This window comes from Lactuca saligna, chromosome 8 (genome assembly GCF_052625555.1).
Source record: "Lactuca saligna cultivar CGN05327 chromosome 8, ASM5262555v1, whole genome shotgun sequence".
In the NCBI taxonomy this organism is placed as follows: domain Eukaryota; kingdom Viridiplantae; phylum Streptophyta; class Magnoliopsida; order Asterales; family Asteraceae; genus Lactuca; species Lactuca saligna.
In genome coordinates, this window is record NC_136424.1 from 26,401,864 (window position 1) to 26,420,458 (window position 18,595).

At 35.5% G+C, this 18,595-nt stretch overlaps 1 protein-coding gene, 1 long non-coding RNA gene and 1 pseudogene across 2 annotated transcripts; 1 reads left to right on the forward strand and 2 right to left on the reverse strand.

Moving 5' to 3' along the window:
* Nucleotides 1–876: 876 nt before the first annotated feature.
* Nucleotides 877–2,391, reverse strand: LOC145007994 (F-box/kelch-repeat protein At3g23880-like). The gene has a single exon (XM_078966606.1). The coding sequence runs from the start codon at nucleotides 2,283–2,285 to the stop codon at nucleotides 1,008–1,010; it is 1,278 nt and encodes a 425-aa protein (XP_078822732.1). The 5' UTR covers nucleotides 2,286–2,391; the 3' UTR covers nucleotides 877–1,007.
* A 5,061-nt stretch (nucleotides 2,392–7,452) lies between these two features.
* On the forward strand, nucleotides 7,453–16,560 carry LOC145009495 (heat shock protein 90-5, chloroplastic-like; annotated as a pseudogene).
* A 219-nt stretch (nucleotides 16,561–16,779) lies between these two features.
* LOC145008911 (uncharacterized) lies at nucleotides 16,780–17,345 on the reverse strand. The gene is made up of 3 exons (XR_013663689.1): nucleotides 17,260–17,345; nucleotides 16,955–17,033; nucleotides 16,780–16,862 (listed from the first exon to the last, which is right to left on the reverse strand). It is a non-coding gene; the product is annotated as an uncharacterized LOC145008911 (long non-coding RNA).
* Nucleotides 17,346–18,595: the final 1,250 nt, after the last annotated feature.

Below are 18,595 nucleotides of genomic sequence, written 5' to 3' on the forward strand. Positions count from 1 at the left end.
ACTTTAGCTCCCAACTTACTTTTCCTTAAAACGTACCACTTCAAATATAAAATAATGTAATGACCAAAATAAACTTTACCAATTAGCTCACCATATATGTTTTTCAAATGGTTGGGTATGTGAGTTCATTTAGTATAATGACTTGTTTTCATTATGGGTTGCCTTATACCATTGAGCTGTGAGTAAAGAATGTTTTACCCTTGATTTCAAGCATAGCCTAAGCTATGCATGACTCATACGCCATAAAGAAAGCTTGTCTTGTGCAAGCTGTGTTTTCTTAAAATAAAAAGACTTTAATGCCCTTGACCTCAGATCATCATATAGACTACCTTCAAAAAATAAAATTAAAAAAATAAAACTGTATGTAACGAACAAAGGAAGGTATAACATCAATGCATACAAAGCAGAAAAAAGACCAAATTGAACCACCATGTCAAACTCATCGAATCTGGAAGTAATGCACTAAACAACGATGCTCGACATAAACCTAATTAAGAAACAAAACATCATGCAAAGTCGTTCTAACAAAAGATAGAAAAAGAAGAATATCTGGCGTCTTGCATATATTACTCTAAGAAGAAACAAATACAAAGATATTAAATCACAAAACGGAACCAAAGTTGACCTAAACCTTACAATCATTAAGCAATTTCAGAATATTTTATAATATATTGTTCGTATCATCTAGAATAATATTACACCAAGATCAACAACCATACATTTGTCTTATTATCACAAAGCACAATAGCAATTTAACAATAATTACAAAGCAACTTATATCATAAACGAACCAACATGTCAAAATGTTAAAAGAAAACAAATATTTTCTGCATACATATATATAGTAGCAAAAAAAAAAAGCAAATTGAAACACAATGACAAACACATAATCTTACAAACCTCAGAGAATACAGATGTAATGCATTAAAAAGTACAAACTGAAACTTCACAAATACATTAACTAAGGAACAAAACATGACGCAAATTAGAATACTGTTTCTGCCTCTTTAAACTTGCAACTGAGAGATGCTCCTCTGAAGCTCATTAGGTCCCATCCAAACAAGACTGTCAACATATCCAACAATTTTAGTTATGCGACAATGAAGCTTGAAGAATTTGGACTTCTCTGCAACTGGATCATACAAACCAAAACAATCATCACAATATTCAACATCATGCAAATCATCATAATCAGAATCACCATCATCATCATCATCACCACGGAGTTTCTCAACTTTAAATAGAAACTCATTGTGTGACGTGAATCCAAATGGAACAGTATTACCAAACTGTGAAAAGGTATATCGTTTCACCCATGATTCAACAACCCCATAATCATCCATCACCCAGACCTCACATTCATCATCTCTAATCCTTGACATCACACAAAGCTTTCCACCCAAAACTCCTAAAACATCACCCGCTTTGTGTTCGAACATAGAAACTGGAAGAGGTATTTCACAGAATGTCTCAGCGCCCAAATCGAATGCAACTATTGTTTGTAACTCCTTCTTCTCATCGATAAAAGCAAGCCAATGAAGAAGGGTATCATAGCCAGTTACAGAGACTTCATCCTGTCCAGAAATCCCTGTGATGTGTGATGGGAACCTTTGACTGATTAACTGACAACAACCCTTTCTCATGCTATAAACTTCAACTTGCAGCCATTCTTTAACCACAAAGGATGAAGGACTTACTGAGGCTGCTAAATTCGGGTCAATGAAGCTAGGTGGTTGGAGAAGGCCTTCAAGCTTAATAACTTTATAGTCATCTGATTTGGGATCAAACCCAAACCAGAAATCGATACTTTTCCGATAACTATCACCAAGGGAGGCCACAAAATGTGATGGGAGTGTTGACAATGCGGAAAGAGAAGGGTTCCAAATGTAAATCATAGGATCGTGAAATGATTCATCAAAAAAACATACTAAGCCATTAACGGATCCAATAACAGTGGCAAACTTGAGATCAAATGGGGGTTTAATGAAATCATTGAGTTTCCAATTGGGAGATCTGGTGGGATGTGCAGAGAAAGCTTCATCACCAAAAATATTAAATGCCCCGTAGAAGAACAGTAGAACTTCATCGTTGTTAACGATTGAATGATCGAGATGGGATTTTATGAAGGATGATTGAGATAAGAATGCATTCCAAGATTTACAGACGCACCTCATTTGAGCAAGCTGTTTAGCAAATAACCAGATGAATATGTTTGATAAAACATCGAAGGGGAGATTCTCCATAGTAGTCGAGTGTTGTTGTGAAGCCAATTTTTTCGCATGCATCAAAGCAAGCCTCAGTTCCAAGTGAAGTTAAATTTGGCCGAACAGATACACAGGGAGCAGCTCGTCGTTCAAGGAAAAAAGAGTTTAATTTTGAAGGTAAAAGTGACTTTTATTTGGAAGTTCTTATCGACTTATTCGATGTAAGAAAAGTAAATTTAAAAAGGATTGGTTAGCAAAAAAATTCAATAAGTTAAACTGTTAAAGCTAATTTATTGATTTTTATTTTTTATTTTTTATTCTAATAACTCATAAGTCAATAAAAAAATTATAAATTATAACTTAAAGTTGTTTTAAAAATCGGTATTCAAACCCACCACTTAAAAGGATTTTCTAAATTTATTATTGAATAAAACTGTTAATAATTTTGAGTAAATTACAAAAATATGCCTATTGTAATACAAAAAATTATGAAAATAGTTCGTAAAATATTTTTATTAAATACTAGGTTATAACCCGTAGAAACCACGGTAGGTATGTTTAAAATTAAACCAAAATGGAGCTAGAGCATGAGCATTAAATAGAATGACAAGATCCGTTTCGGTGAGATAACGATGTTTACGTTCGACTCTACCATTTTGTTGGGGTGTATACGAGCAAGAAAGACGATGTTGAGTGCCAATTTTGACAAAAAGATCATGAACTCTAGAATTCAACAATTCAAAAATCTAGTACCACCATCACTATGAAATATCTTAATTTTATGTGAGAATTGAGTTTGCACAAGGTTAATGAAGGATGAGATTATTGTAAAGACCTTGTATTTGGATTTTAAAGGGTAAAACCAAGTGAACCTAGAGTGATCATCAATAAAGATAATATAGTAACGATAACCATCAACAGACATAACGGGTGCGGGACCCCACAAATCACAATGAACAAGATCCAAGACTTGCAATGAACGTTTGTAATTAATAGCAAAAGGTAAACATTTGCTTTTGGAAAGTTGACAAGAAGAGCACAAAGTTGGTACAGGTAACAATGAAGTAAGAGACAAATGATTTGTTTTAGCTAAAAAAGAAATAACATCAAAAGTTGCATGTACTAAACGGTTGCGCCAAAGTCCAAAGGAAGTAAGGAGCCGATATAAGGAGAGATTGGCCAAAAGAGATTTGTGACCTTGCTCCAGAATGTAAAGACCATGTTTAACCCGACCCCAAGCTAGGATGTTCTTGGTGAAACGATTATGAAGAGTAAAAAAGGAATCAAAGAATAAAATGTTGATAGGTTGATCATGTGTGAGTTTACTTATCGAAAAGAAGGTTTTGTTGGATTAGTGTCTAAGTCCATAACTATATTTTGTATATACTTGACCCGGTTGTGCATGGTCTTTTTGGGTTGCCTTCACCGAAGCAACTTGACTGGATGAATAATAGAGAAAGAGGTTATTATGGTTTATTAATATATTATAAGAATAACATATTAAAAGAGAAATCATATTTATTTAATTAACATTGGTCAAGAATTAATTTTGTGGTCAAAAGAGGTTAATTAAATAAAGGGGACTGAACTTGTAATTATGTGATAGTTGCAAGTTAGGTAAGGAAACCCTAGAGTATAGGGTGGACGAATCCTAAGGATAAGGCCTTAGGAATTCGTCCAAGGGGGTTCTAGAATTATCCTTGGGTTGCTTGGTGGCTAAGTAACCAGATAAGGATAATGACTGAAACCCTAATTCTCACACATATATAAAGACCCCTTGGGCATGAGATTTCGACTACACTGAAACCTTAGGAGTCTTGGAGCCGATTTTTCCCTCTCCCCTCTCTCTCTTGCTTCATCCAATTGCTTTTGGTGTTTGTGATTCATTAGAGGCACAACATTTGGGATGCTAAGGTTCGCAAGGCTTCAAGTTCTACAATCAACAATCAAGGTATTCATCTAACTTGTCTATTTGATATTCAATTTGTTTTTTGTATGCTAGATTAGGGTCTACAAGCTTCGGATGAATTTGCATGTACAATAGAGAAACATAGTGAAAGCTTTAGGGTTTTTCATGTACACATATGATGTTCTTTTGCTCAAAACCATCAGTGGTATCAGAGCGTTGCTTGGTTTCTGTTGTATTTTGATGCATTGTATGTTTGTCCTTTGCTTAAAATTGAATTTCTAGCCTTCTGCCTGACAGACTCGTTGAGTCCCAAAGTGAACTCGATGAGTCCAAATGGGGACTTGGTGAGTCGGGATGTCAGACAGAGGGAAATTCGGGATTTTGCATATTTTGACTTGGGACAATTACCATAGTTGTTTTTAATTAATGAAATTCAAATTTTATTGATTAATTATGATTATATTTGTCAAGATAAAAGATATTTGTCATTTAATTAGATAATAATTATCTTATTTGATAAATCTTAATTATTTGAATTATTTGATCAATTATCTTGCATGCAATTGGATTAGGTCAAAATTAGATAATCACCAAAATTAATTGTTTAATTGTATTATTTGATTTTGATCTAGATAGTTTTGAAATGTTTCAAAACTTGCCCTCAAGTTTTGGAATTAATTTTTTTTTATTAAAAGTTTAATTATGAAATAATAAAATCCAAACCCTAGAATTTTACAAGTTTAAAATTCATCCCTATATTATTATAATATTATAAGAATAATTATTATATATGTATAAGATAAATGCTAGTCTTACCGTTAGTAGACTTTATTCACGAAGCCGATCTATAAAGGAGATATAAGGTTATGGCCTATAAAATGGTCGTTTAAGGGGTATCCACTCTCACCCACCGCTTCCTTGATTGGTGGAAGGTCGTTAGCTGAACGGGTAGGATAGGGCAACTAATTCCTCATTAAAAGTATAATGATTAATAAAGTAATTAAATGTTTTTATAAAATTCTCAATCTTAGTTACTTTAGGAAAAATGTGAAATTTGATGCTATTCCATGAAATTACACTTTGTACCCTTGCTAAGACGTTAGTGGAGCATGTGTGATTAACCGGCACACTAATTTGGCTCTAACCAAAGGCGGAAAAGGGTGACTCGATGTTTGTCATAGATCAATGGAGCATGTGTGGCTAACCGACACATTGATTAGGTGACTATAACATTGGGGGCACCATGTACATTTGCATGGTTATTCACACCTTGTTTGTGATCCTCGGTATCCCAATCACAAACTTGAAGGGCATATCGAGATTTAAACATGCCATTGAAAAGTTTAATGAATCTTAAAAGATCTAGGAGTTTTCAATACATTTAAAACTTAATCACTTTTGTTTTTCATGGTGGAAATTAGTGAATCGTCATTCACTTACCTTCAAATTATTTACAATTTAAATTACGACATCCTTCTTTTAAATTGTAAATAATGTTGTTGGATCCTAGCCTTAATTTACCATTTGGGTGTTTAATTGAGGATTCTTATCTAATCAAACTTTGTCTCTTTACCTTTTCAGATGTCGAACTCAAACAACGCTTCAGGCTCAAACTCTTTCGGCTCATTCTCACTCATGAATTTGTGTAGGAGGGTGATCTTCGATGGGTCCAATTTTAATGATTAGATCCGTAACATCCGAATGGTTACCCGCTACGAGGACAAGGAGTATGTCCTCGACAAGGAGCTGAAAGAGGTAAACATCAACACTGCTATTTTTCAGTTAGTCCCCACGATCAAATCTCAATATCGTAATAGTTGTCTTTTTGCTATTGACATTATAATTTAGAAATTAAAAAAATCATTTCTTTAACTTCTCTTTGAACTCACTAAATGCATTAAGTAAGGGAGTGGAATTATGATAGCATTGTTCTCTTGCCAAATTATTGTCATTGTGTAACACCCCGTTTATTTAATAAATAAATAAAACAAATTAATGAATGAGTCGTAGCCCTAAAATTAATAATTATATAGCAAGGTTCTCGTCTCGACGAGTTAACTGTTATAATTCTAGAAGGCGGGGGTTAAAGTGTAAAATCCGGACTTAATTTGTAAGTAATATTGAAGACAGGGGTTCCTTGGTAACAATTAGGACTTAATATGAGAGGAATTATGGAAGCAAAGGATAAAATGTAAATTCTTGATTTATACTGTAAAGATTTTTGGAATCAGGGGTTAAAAAGGTAAAAATCGGACTCATTTCAAAAAGATTAAGGATGGGACGGATTGGAAATATCAAATCTTCTTGAATTGGTATGGGATACAGGTAGGGGTGTCAATTTATGGCACGACACGACAAAAATACACGACACGAAACGAAATTGGGACGAAATCAAAATTCAAATTCGTTTTCGTGTCGTGTTCGTGTCAAGTATTAAAAATACGATGTCGTGTCGTGTCGTGTTCGTGTTTAAAAATCCACACGAAATTGACACGATTGAGCATGTGTTTGTCGTGTTTTTCGTGTTTGTCGTTTTTATTGTGTTATATATGATTAAATATGAATTAAATAAAATAATAGTTATGTAATATTATCTTTGTCGTGTCGTGTTGTCGTTTTTTAATTGGTTCGTTTTCGTGTTAATGAAAAAAAACACGACATCGTGTCGTGTCGTGTTTGTGTTACAAAAAACCTTGTCGTGTCGTGTCGTGTCAGACAAAAACACGACACGACGGCCCGATTTGACAGACCTAGATACAGGTATTAAACTTGTCACCTTGCATCCCTCCTAAAACCCTAACTCTAATATTCTATGTAGCCGTCACTCTCACCTCACCCATCTTCGGCACCGTTGCCTGCTCTGACCACCCAGCATCATCAAACGACTCTTGTCGCCGGCAATATCGGACACCGATTGAAACCGGGATTGGGTGTTGCATCAGTCGAAGACTGGAGAAGGAGATGGCGTTGTAGGTGTCGTCGATTCGTGGCCACCAGCCACCACAATTGCCAGGAACAAGAACCGATAGGTGAACCACCGAGATTTGTTGTCCTGTTGCGCTGAGACGGTGAAGATATAGCCACCGCTGTCAGCCATCTCATGCCACCTTTCTTCTTTATTTCTTGATGTCGGTGTGCCTTCGTTCACGGTGGTCCCCATTTCTCAGTCACGACCACCGCCGTTGCATGGCTCGATTATATTACTCGAGTCACTGCTTCAGCCATTGCTGACTACCGTCGTAGAGCTGTTGTCGTCGCAAATTACCACCACCTGCCGCTAGTCCTTCTACCTTCTACCGTCTCCGCCCACCATAGGTGGGTGTTGGGTTTATTTTTCCGATGGAGTATATTATGAAGTGAGTGTGTGTGAGTTTGGTGTGGCTGGAAAACCTAGGAGGCCACCACCACCACTGTGAGGTGTTGACTGCCACCTCGTGTCACCTTCGGCCACTACTAGGGTGGTTATGTGTGTGTTTAGCTTAGTGTGTGTGTGGGTTATTTGAGTTTGAGCATTGTAAATTGTAACTGGAAAGTAGAATAATGGAAAGAAAGTCAAAACCACCACCGTGAGGTGGTGGCTGCCGCTAGGGGTGGCAAATCGGGCCATCGTGTCGTGTTTTTGTCTAACACGACACGACACGACAATGTTTTATGTAACACGAACACAACACGACACGATCTCGGGTTTTTTTAACTAACACGAAAATAAACCGTTTAAAAAACAACAAACACGACACGACACAACAAAGATGACATGAAATAACAACTAGTGTATTTAATTAATATTTATTCATACATAACACGAAAAACACGACAAAAAAATGTTAAATCATGTCAATTACATGTCAAATTTCGAACACGAACACGACACGACACGATGTCGTGTTTTTTGCACTTGAGACGAACACGACACGAACACAAATTCGAATTTCAATTTTGTCTCAATTTCTTTTCGTGTCGTGTATTTTTGTCGTGTCGTGTCGTATCATCAATTGCCACCCCTAGTTGCCGCCACCGGCCGCCGTGTCGGGTGGCGATGTGCCTTTTTTGGTTTGTGGCTTGTTTTGAATGTTTGGACAAAGGGACCAAAATCCTAATGGGCCTAACAAATCCTAATAGGCACAATGAAACCCTAAAGGTCCTAACAAACCCTAATAGGCCCAATAAAACTCTAATGGTCCCAATGAAGCCCTAATTGACCTAAAAGCCCAAACATGTGACTAATGGTACATATGAACCCTAATTGATCAAAAGACCTATCTATTGGGCCTATTGGGCTAAGATGTGGTTGGAAACCCTAATTAGGGTTTAGAAAACCCTAATATTGGATTAATGGATTAAGTCCTTAATGGGTTAAGTGAAAAAACACTTAACCCTAGTCGTCATTTTATGTGAAACCCTAATTTCACTTGGCTTTATGTTGGGCCTTTCTATTGGGCTTTGGTGTTTGGGCTAATAATGGGCCATCCAAGATCAATCAATGGATTGAAATATTTATATGGGCTTTAGGGTAAGACCCATATGAGGGTGTGGGCCCAATTTGGAAAATTGGGCCACAGATGGGACATGGTTTGGTCCTTAATGGTTATATGATATTGGGCCATTAGAAATGCTAAATGTTTGGACTGGACTAAGTAGTTCGGCCTTTAATTTTGACCATGTAAAGGTTTGGTCCCAATTTAGAAAATTGGGCCATATATTGGGCTTTTACTCATAGTTGATTGTTGGGCCTTTGGATTGGGACTTGGGATTGGATCAAGCTAAGATTGGGGTAAACCAGTCTCTTACCCCTAGCATGGACTTATGGTTATGTATTGGAACCCAATTATTAATTGGGTGTTATTTTTGTTGGGTTTTCTACGCATCAAATACACTCTAAAACTAGGCAGCAGAAAAATCGAAACAACGATATACCTAAGTGTACATGCATCCTATGGATCTATGGCTTCATGCTAATTACATCAACTCTAGAAAACATAAAACATAAGTAAGAAAACATACCTCTTATGTAGCCCTTGATCTCCATGGTTGAGATCTTGAACCTCCATGAAGTTGCTTGGATGAAAGGACCCAAACTAGAATCCCTCTAATGGTATCACACCCAATGACACCAAAGAGTGGAATAAAAATAACTAGGATAAGAGTCAATTTCACAAACCCAAAGGGGTTAGAAATCGTCCCTAAGAGGGGTGGAAGAACGGTTGGCGAATACTTCAAGCCAAGGTGCAAGGAGGAATGAAATCCCTAAGGCCCTATTTATAGCCTTGGATGCCTCCTAGGGTTTAGTACTCCTTCCCATGTGGGATGGAGGCCTAACCACGAAATTTCACTTCTTTCCCATGTGTGATGGAGTGATTTTCATCCAACCCTAATTCCATAAGGTTCTGGAACATTCCTGATTAACCAACTATTGATTAATGAACATTCAACCCTTTAATTAATTAAACTATTAATTAATTCCCAATATATATTTCCAAAATATATTTCCAATTAGTTTCTAATTAATTATTAACCATAATAATTAATAAACCAATTTCTCCTTTATTTATTCTACTCAATTTGGGTCTTGAGGGCAACCCAAAAGGACCCAGCTATTATTAGAATTATTACCAATAGTTAATGACCTTTGACACTATTCCAACAGTCTCCCACTCGGACAAGTCATCAACTATACGAGGACTAATATTTCTCCAATAATCAACAGAGAGTTAGCCATCCAATGCAACTACCAAACTCTTGATCTAATCAAGATTCAACCCTTAGATAAGTGATCAACTATCCCTTCGTTCTATGATATCTGTATGAATTCGAGACATGGATAATGGTCAATCTCAAGAGTTCAAGATTATGTTTCCCGATATAGATTTGTGATGACTGCATCTAACTACTAAATTGAACACATCAATTCTAGTCAGGACTCGGCCAAGCACTTTAGATGTCAGCACCAAATCATCGAGGGGCCCATAGATATCGCTTCTCCTATTAAGGCAGAAGGAACGAATAAACTTTGACAACATAGTTTTTGTCTATTTCATCATGTCACACATGGACATACCCTTTATAACTACCAGTTACGGTTAGCGTTGGAGTAGACCAATGCATAACAGAATCATAGAGCAAAACCCCACATGTATCTAGGTTTGAAGAATAGAAGATATTATCGTCTTAGAATTACTCGTGACTGAATCCATGAAGTAATATCTAAGCGTGGGTTGGTCCAATACTTAAATCTCTATTAAGCACTCATGAGTGTTAGCACAATCACTATGCTATGTCCAAACAACATGGACAATCCACTAATACTCACGACAGTCTTGAATCACTACTTACTTCCAAGAGTATGACTGACTGTGGACGTTTGAGTAAATTAATACTCGGGAAGTGGGTTCCAAACATGCAAAAGTGAGAATGCAGTGACAGGCTAATTGAAATGAACAAAAGCCATCATATATTAAGATTACCACTTAATAATCGCCAAATCAAATTAAAACTTATATTTCTTAAAGTTCTCAGGTTTTAAAACAAACCAAACTAAGAGTGTTTAAGCCAATTCATTTGCAAATCTAATGCCTCTCGACTTTTTCTAACTGTCAGACTTGGTCAATGACATCGGCTTATGGAATGGATTGACAAGATTATCTTTCGATATGACATATTGACTATGATGTCCTTACATTTGACTCGCTATCAAATGTGTTGGTACTTACTGAGTATGTTTCATGTGAGCTTGTGTGACTTGGGATCCATACTCGAGGTAAGTTCACCCAAAGTCACAAGAAACTTCATAAGGACCATCAATGATTGAATCTCAACAAAGATGTCACTAATGAATCTCTTTCAGTCACATTGTCCACTTTGCAATTTAACCAATTGTAATATACTCTAAGTATGTTAAATCCACTATGGTGTATTACTCGGTACTCTTTCAAGCTAATATACCACCATTCAGTAAAAGCACGAATTCCGACTACAAACGGAATTGCCTTTATTAGTGCGGAACTTAGCATCAATGTAACTCTTACAATGATCTCTTCCATACTATCAAGATCATCTCTTCTGTCCTCCAAGGACACTTAAGAATGTTCTTGATCTTGATTCATTGATTCTTGCCAAATTGATCTAATCTAACTTGTCATGCTCAAGGCATACGAGTCATCAGATCTGGTACATGTCATGGCATATATGATCGAACCCATGGAAAAAGATGTGGGACACACCTCATAACCTCTAGTAGAACTTAGGACATTAGCATTGCTCAATGTTATGCCATATTATGCACGAACCTTTCCAAGTTCTGCATGTCGAGTTTCCTCAACATTCCACATGCTTTGGCTTAATCCAATGAATCACCTTTATATATGTACGTGTTCTGTATCTCCCATGTATATCAAAGCGAAACAATTCTCATACCAAGCCAAGCTTTTACACTTGCTAAGTTAGAATATAATTTCCTATGAATTGTACATTATCTATGTACAATACAAGGATGACTACAATGCTCCCACTATCACTGACATATATATGACTTATCTATGTTTCTCGAAATTCAAACTCCTTGAACATTCTCATTGAAACAAAGAATCCAATTACTCCCACTAGCTTTGACATATATATGGCTCATATTTATTTCTCGAAATTCATACACTTTGAACTTTCTCATTGAAATAATGATCCATCTTGCGAGATGCTTATTTTGGTCCATAAATGAACTTGTTAAGCTTACACATCCTTCAAAAACTATCTTGGTTTAATTATGTGTTTGTTACTATCCATGATTATCTCTACTTGAAGATCCACTTGCACCTAAGGGTTAAGGTCAAGTGCTATATCTACCATATAACAACATACATTGATTGAATCTCGCTTTTCAATTCATCCTTCCATGTTATAGCCTTTAGGGCCTACCATAGCTTCCAATAGCTGGTACACTCTGATTGCTATCTACCAGTGACTCAAATACCTTAACAATATAAACTCTTATATACTTAGGTCCATGATGTCTTCTATCAGATCTATATGGAAAAATGGAAATATGTCAGTTTCCTTAATAGCTCTTTCAATTCCAAATTGAATGCTATGTCCAACTTTAGGCTCTTCGTTGGTTGGACCTCTAATCTTATCAAGATCAATGTGGCTCCCACTAGCCCTTTTGGAAATCAGCTCCCTCTCTCGGAAGACTGCCCTTCGAGCAACATACACTTTGTTCTCATAAGGATTATTAAACAACTATCCAAAATGCTTGATGGGTTCTCCAACGAGATAACACATCTCTTTTCAATGTCCCATATTGTCGAGCGCTTCAACGACGACCGTAAGCCTCATAATCGTAGACTTACATATATGGAAGTGAGGATAGAATCCCACTTCACATATCATAGAGTGTTTCGGGAACCTACTTAGTTGGTACAAGACCAAAGGACTTCTCATAACACTATTCATGGTACAATCCATGAACTGTTAGTATGCATAATTCGACCCATCTAGTACAAAATCAATGAATGTTTTGTTTCTCTATCCAACTAACACTTCATGTGAAAGTGTTTTGGGTGGAGACAAATCGGAAAACTCTTTCACAATTACTTAAATGATCGATAAAGTTTGGACTGAGATTCTCACTATGAGTGTCTCATCCTATTTCCCAATTGATTCTCAACTTCACTTTATGAGAGCTCTGAACACCTAAACGGTTTCATACTCACATTCATACGAAGTTGGTCTCACCATGTATTGCGGTTAATCTGAACGGTCCATTAGTGTAAACTAATTCCAACAGATACTCACATCACCAAGTGAAACATTCATCAGCTATCTTGATAAACAAGATTTGCATTTATCATGAGACTCGAGGTCAAATGATATCCAAAATCCGATCCAACTTGATACTTGGTAATGCATTTCTCGTTTATGTATCCAAGACTATGATTCCACAAATACATTTCACCCAAAACTTTGGATGTATTTGAATTAGTACATATTGTGGTCATTCTGAACGATCCATTAGTTGAACTAACATCAACAAATATTCACAATAATACACCTTATTTAAATGTTTGAATCAACTTTGAACTATTGTTACTATACTAGTTTCATAGATTTCATGACTTTCTTTTAACATGCTAGAATGATCCACATTTAAATATGTCAGAACTATCTCATGAATCATAGTATAAACAATTTCAATTATAATACCATTGACTAAACATTTTGACAAGAGTTGTCTTTTGATTCTATGAATGTAGCAAGGGCTTGGCATTCGTGATCAAATTACCTTCTCCATGTTTTAGTCTTCTTACTTCATTTTAGTAACTGCACATTCTTGCAAATGTCAGTACTAATCCTTAGCACAACACTCAAGGCTTAGAAGTAATGTTTTGATGGCATTATAAATCCATATATTTGATTGAATACCACTACTAGAAAAACAGCCTTTTACGACGCTCATTGCGTGTCGTAAAAGGCTCAGACGACGCGAAAATGCGCGTCAAGGAAGGCCCTGTCATAAAGAGAGACGACGCGCATTTACGACGCTCATTTACGACGCGCAATTACGACGCTCGTTTACGACACGCAATGCGTATCAAGGAAGGCCCTATCATAAAGGAAGACGATACGCATTTGCGTGTCGTAACCTTACGACGCGCGTGTTAATGACACGCAATGCGTATCAAGAAAGCCTCTGTCAAGAAAGGCCATGTCATAAATGAAGATGACACGCATGTTTGCGTATCATAATTTTAAATGTTTAAAAAAAAATATTTTTTATAGATTTACTAATTTTCAAATTAAATTTGCATTTAATGCCTCACAATAGAAAATAAAATATCATATACAAAAAATATAATCCATTTCATAAAATTTAATGTCTTACAATTCTATTTCTTACAATATATAAATTTACATGTAAAAACATCTCTACAGTCTACATGTTTCATGCTTGATTTCCATCTTTTATCGTTTTTAAAAACAAAAGTTCTAATAAGAAACCTTCTTTTAGTAATGCAAGTGATGCTCTTGATAAGCTGATATTCTTAAGTGTAACGGATCCCTCATTACTTGGAGATGTTGGTGAGCTTGAAATCCAAATTAAACTTAATCCAGAAAAAAGGACAATCACAATATCATAAGATTACTTACTTTTCTTCATTCTTGAATCTTTCCTCATAAAATACAACTCTACAAGAGATTTATAAACCTTTTTTTACCCTTATTGTAGAGACACTGGTATTGGAATGACCAAAGAAGAACTAATAGACTGCCTTGGAACCATTTCTCAAAGTGGTAATTTACCTTCTTTCATATAAATCATTAGCAAATATGTACTACATTACATTAATTGGTTAATTTTATAAAATGTTGAATCTTTTTGTTTAGGAGAACAAGGATCTTGGAAATGATAACAGTTTAATTGGTCAATTTGGTGTTGGGTTCTATTCAGCTTTTCTGGTTGCTGAAAAGGTCCTTAATACCCTTTTCCCATTTTCTTCATTTCTTAATTTGTCAATTAAAAATGATTCTAAATATTTTATAAAAACGGGTGATTGTTTCCACCAAGAGTCCAAGGTTAGACAAGCAATACATTTGGGAAGCAGCACCTGCAAGTAGTTCATAAGTAATTAGATAAGAAACTGATCCTGAAAAACAAATTCGTAGAGGAACAGAAATAACACTCTTTTTGAAGGTCGTTTAACTCTTACAAAGTTCAATCTTTTTGCTTTATTTTATTTATTTCAAACTAAATTAATATTTTATTTTGTTTTGTATAGGATAATGACAAATACGAGTTCACTGAGCAAAGTAGAGTTCAGGGTTTAGTGAAAAACTACTCACAATTTGTTTCTTTCCCGATTTTCACATGGCAAGAGAAATCAAGAACAGTTGAGGGTCAGTTTAGGGTTTAGTGATAAACTTTCCATGTCATCCAATTATAGCTAAATAACTGAAAGGGTCAGTTGTTTTTTACACTCTCTGGCACTGCAGTAGAAAAGATGTATTTTTTTATACCAAGTGGCTCTCAGTCTCACTTAACAAATTTTCATGTTTTGGGAAAACAAAATACCTGATTAGGACCCTTAATATTGAGTCATCAACTGCAATTGAAGGTTTCTTGATGAAAGCCCTAATTTTCTTAAAGAGGAAAAGGCGACTAATCCGTAAATGGAAGCCTTTGGATTAGCTAGTCATCCAGTTTCTCTGAAAAATAGAACACCAGAATCAAACAACTATCAGTAAGCAATCAAGTTCCAAAACATTAAGTCACAAAGATATTATAATGGAATGAGACATTTTGAAAAGTTCATTATTTCATGTCGTTATTATTATTTATTTTTTTCTTTTAACCAATACTCAATATAGGTTATTTGCAAAATTAGCACTTGAAAGATGATCTGTCAATCCTTATATATTTGTTACTATCACGTGTCTTTTTGTGGGATATTTAAAAAACTGGAGAAGTCCATTTGACACATTATATAGTCTAAGGATAACATGCAATATATATATATATATATATATATATATATATATATATATATATATATATATATATATATATATATGAACTCTTTTGGGGGTTTCAACTGAGTATCTTTTTGACACAAACTGCAACCTACAATACCCTGACTCTAAATTATATTTATGTAAACACAGGTCAGAAGTTGAGTTATAACATGTTCGTAGTGCCCTCTGTTTCATTCTCTATTTGTACTATCTTTAAATGTCATGTTGGTTCTTTATTTGTTTAATTATGATGCCTCTTCTATAGCAGGTTGTCTTAGTCCTATTTATCGATTTAGATTAACTGCATTGGTCATTAGCATAGATATTGTTTGTGACTTCTATTTTCTAAATATGTATAAATCTGAAAATCAACTCCAATTTTCTTTTTTCTGTGTTATTGATTTTTAAATATATTGTATGCAATTCTTGAGCTTGTGGCCTTGGCTGCAACTTTCAGTTCAAAATGTAAAAAGTTTAAGCTTGACAAAATCATGCTTTGTAATATATCAGTTTGTTTGATTCTATGCAATTCATAGACTAATGGAATTGTGTTAGTGTTTCATTCAAGCCTTTCTTTATTACTAATTATGTTATCTAATTGTCTTATAATTTCAGTTTATTTTTGACCAGGTGCTCTGCTAGGCATATGCAAGGCATGTATACATACCAATGGAATCAAGTTCCTTGGTTTCTCCTTAATTAAAAACTTCTTTATTTGCATTTATTTATAAAGAAAGTTAACATGGTACTGACTGCTTGATTAAGAACTGGCTGCTATGTGCTATAGAGCCCATTTAGTAATAGTATTTAGATTATAAATTAACAAACCTTCCACCCGTTTCTGAAAATTATAATTAATTTGTAAAATTTTCACTTGATCTTGCAGTTTTAAGATTCCCAGAAGCTAGTGTAAGGTTTTTACCACCTCAGCATTGCCAGGTCGACGCCTAGATGTCACAACAGGAATTCACTGGACAAACAAAAACATTACAGGTCGACGCCTACTTTCGGTTTTATTATTATTTTAGCAGTGAAAATTGTTGGAATTTGGATGAGATTGCTATAATTGGGTAAATTTTCTTAAAATAAACAACTAAATACAAGTAGATTTTCTTTATCAACATTGGGTAGAAACTAGATAACATATTTACAAGATTGTAAATGTAATACCTTTCCGGATGCCTTTTCAAAAGCTGCTACCATCTCCAACACAGATGTGCCCTTACCCGTTCCTAAGTTGTAGACTTCACAGCCTAAAAAAAAGATAATGGTTTGATTTAATGTCAAACAGAACAAAATTTCCAAAACTAAAAAATGTCATCTGCAATCAGAAAGAGATACACACCTATATTAGGGTCTGAGAGTATCTTCAAAGCAGCAGTGTGTCCATCTGCTAAATTTACAACATGGATGTAATCACGTACCTGAAATTTGAGGGTAGAAAAGGTAAATATCAACATCATAATTCCCAACAAACAGCAACAGGAGGAAAACTCAGTAGAACCTTAAATAAGGGAATTTCAAATTCCAACAAACAACAACATAACACAAAAAAGAACCCAACCCAAAGTATAGATAGATGCAGAAAGCATAAATATTCACTGAAATAGAAATTAAAGATTAAGTTAAGTAAAAGAAAATATGTCATACCATCTTGCATTACAGTTTCCTCATGTTGTCTAAGACGCATCACAAGGGCTAAGTAAAAGAAAAGATGTAATACCATCTTGCATAACTGTTGAAATTAACATGAACATTAGTTGCACAAAAAATGTATATGATGATTATGGTACACTATGTATAATATAAGGGCGTACTTTGAACACATAGTTATGTGTTTCTGCGAATATTGTAGTAAAAGCAAGAGAAAGCAGAAGGCTCAGAAGCAGGTTGGATCGAGATATGGACATCATGGGGATCTTGTGTTGAGGCTTTAAGCTTGTTTCTGAACACTTCTGAGTGAAGAAGTATGAAGGTTAATTTGTGTTTAGATGACGATGAGGGGTGGATTTATATGCAGAGGAAGATGATAGATAGGAAGAAGACTACCCAATCTCATATTCTCCCCAAATCACTCCAAACCCTAACCCCCAATTCACTAATTCAATAGTGGGATTAATTTTGTATTTACGGGAAGATAGATAGGAAGAAGATGAATACGAAAGTAAATACGTACCGTTGAATATTTTTCTCCTTCTTCAGCCTTGACTTTTGAAAATCTTCCACCTCTTCATCCTCTTACCCTCTTCCCACACAGAAAAAGTGAGGACTCTAGAGTAGTCAACCATGTTATGTAATTGCTTCACCATTGGGCCCCATCGTAAGTTGCAGTAGGGCGTTGTCAACGTGAAGAGTTGCAGATCCCCAATCGCCGGTTCTATGAAGGATTTTGTGAGGTCCGCATCCCTAGTTCTTTGAAGCGGGGTTTAAGAATTATAAGAAGAGAACGGAAGAATGAGGTTTAGATGAGATCGTCGGTGAGGAAAAAGAAGTGGTGATAAAAACTAGGGTTTTTGTGGGAGACGGAGAAGCAATATAAGAAGTGAGCCTGATTGTTTGGTCGCCGATTTTATTATATGGAGCAAGAAGAATATAGCGGCGGGGAAGAAGGAACGTGAATGGCCAGTGGTTATGTCTAGGGTTAGAGAGAGATAGAGAGACAGAGACAGAGAGAGAGGGAGAGAGAAGGGAGAGAATGGCTCTGTGCAAGAGGTAAGGCGACCCATAGGATCAGAGTGAGAAGCGGGGTATTCAAAATTTTTGAATTTCAGATCCCTCTTTAAAAACGCGCGTTTAGTTAAAAAAAATATAAAGCGACATTTGTAGACGGCACACACTTAAAATAAGCGCCCTCCGTGTTTTTAATTTTGTTTTGTTTGACACTAATTGTACGGCACGCACAAATGCGTGTCTTCTATCCTTTAAATTTTGGAAAACTGACATCGATTTTTAGGGCACGCACAAATGCGTATCCTCTATTAGTGCG

Excerpts from the sequence above, each read along its gene's own strand:
- LOC145007994 (XM_078966606.1), bottom strand. The coding sequence starts at position 2,285 with ATGCATGCGAAAAAATTGGCTTCACAACAACACTCGACTACTATGGAG.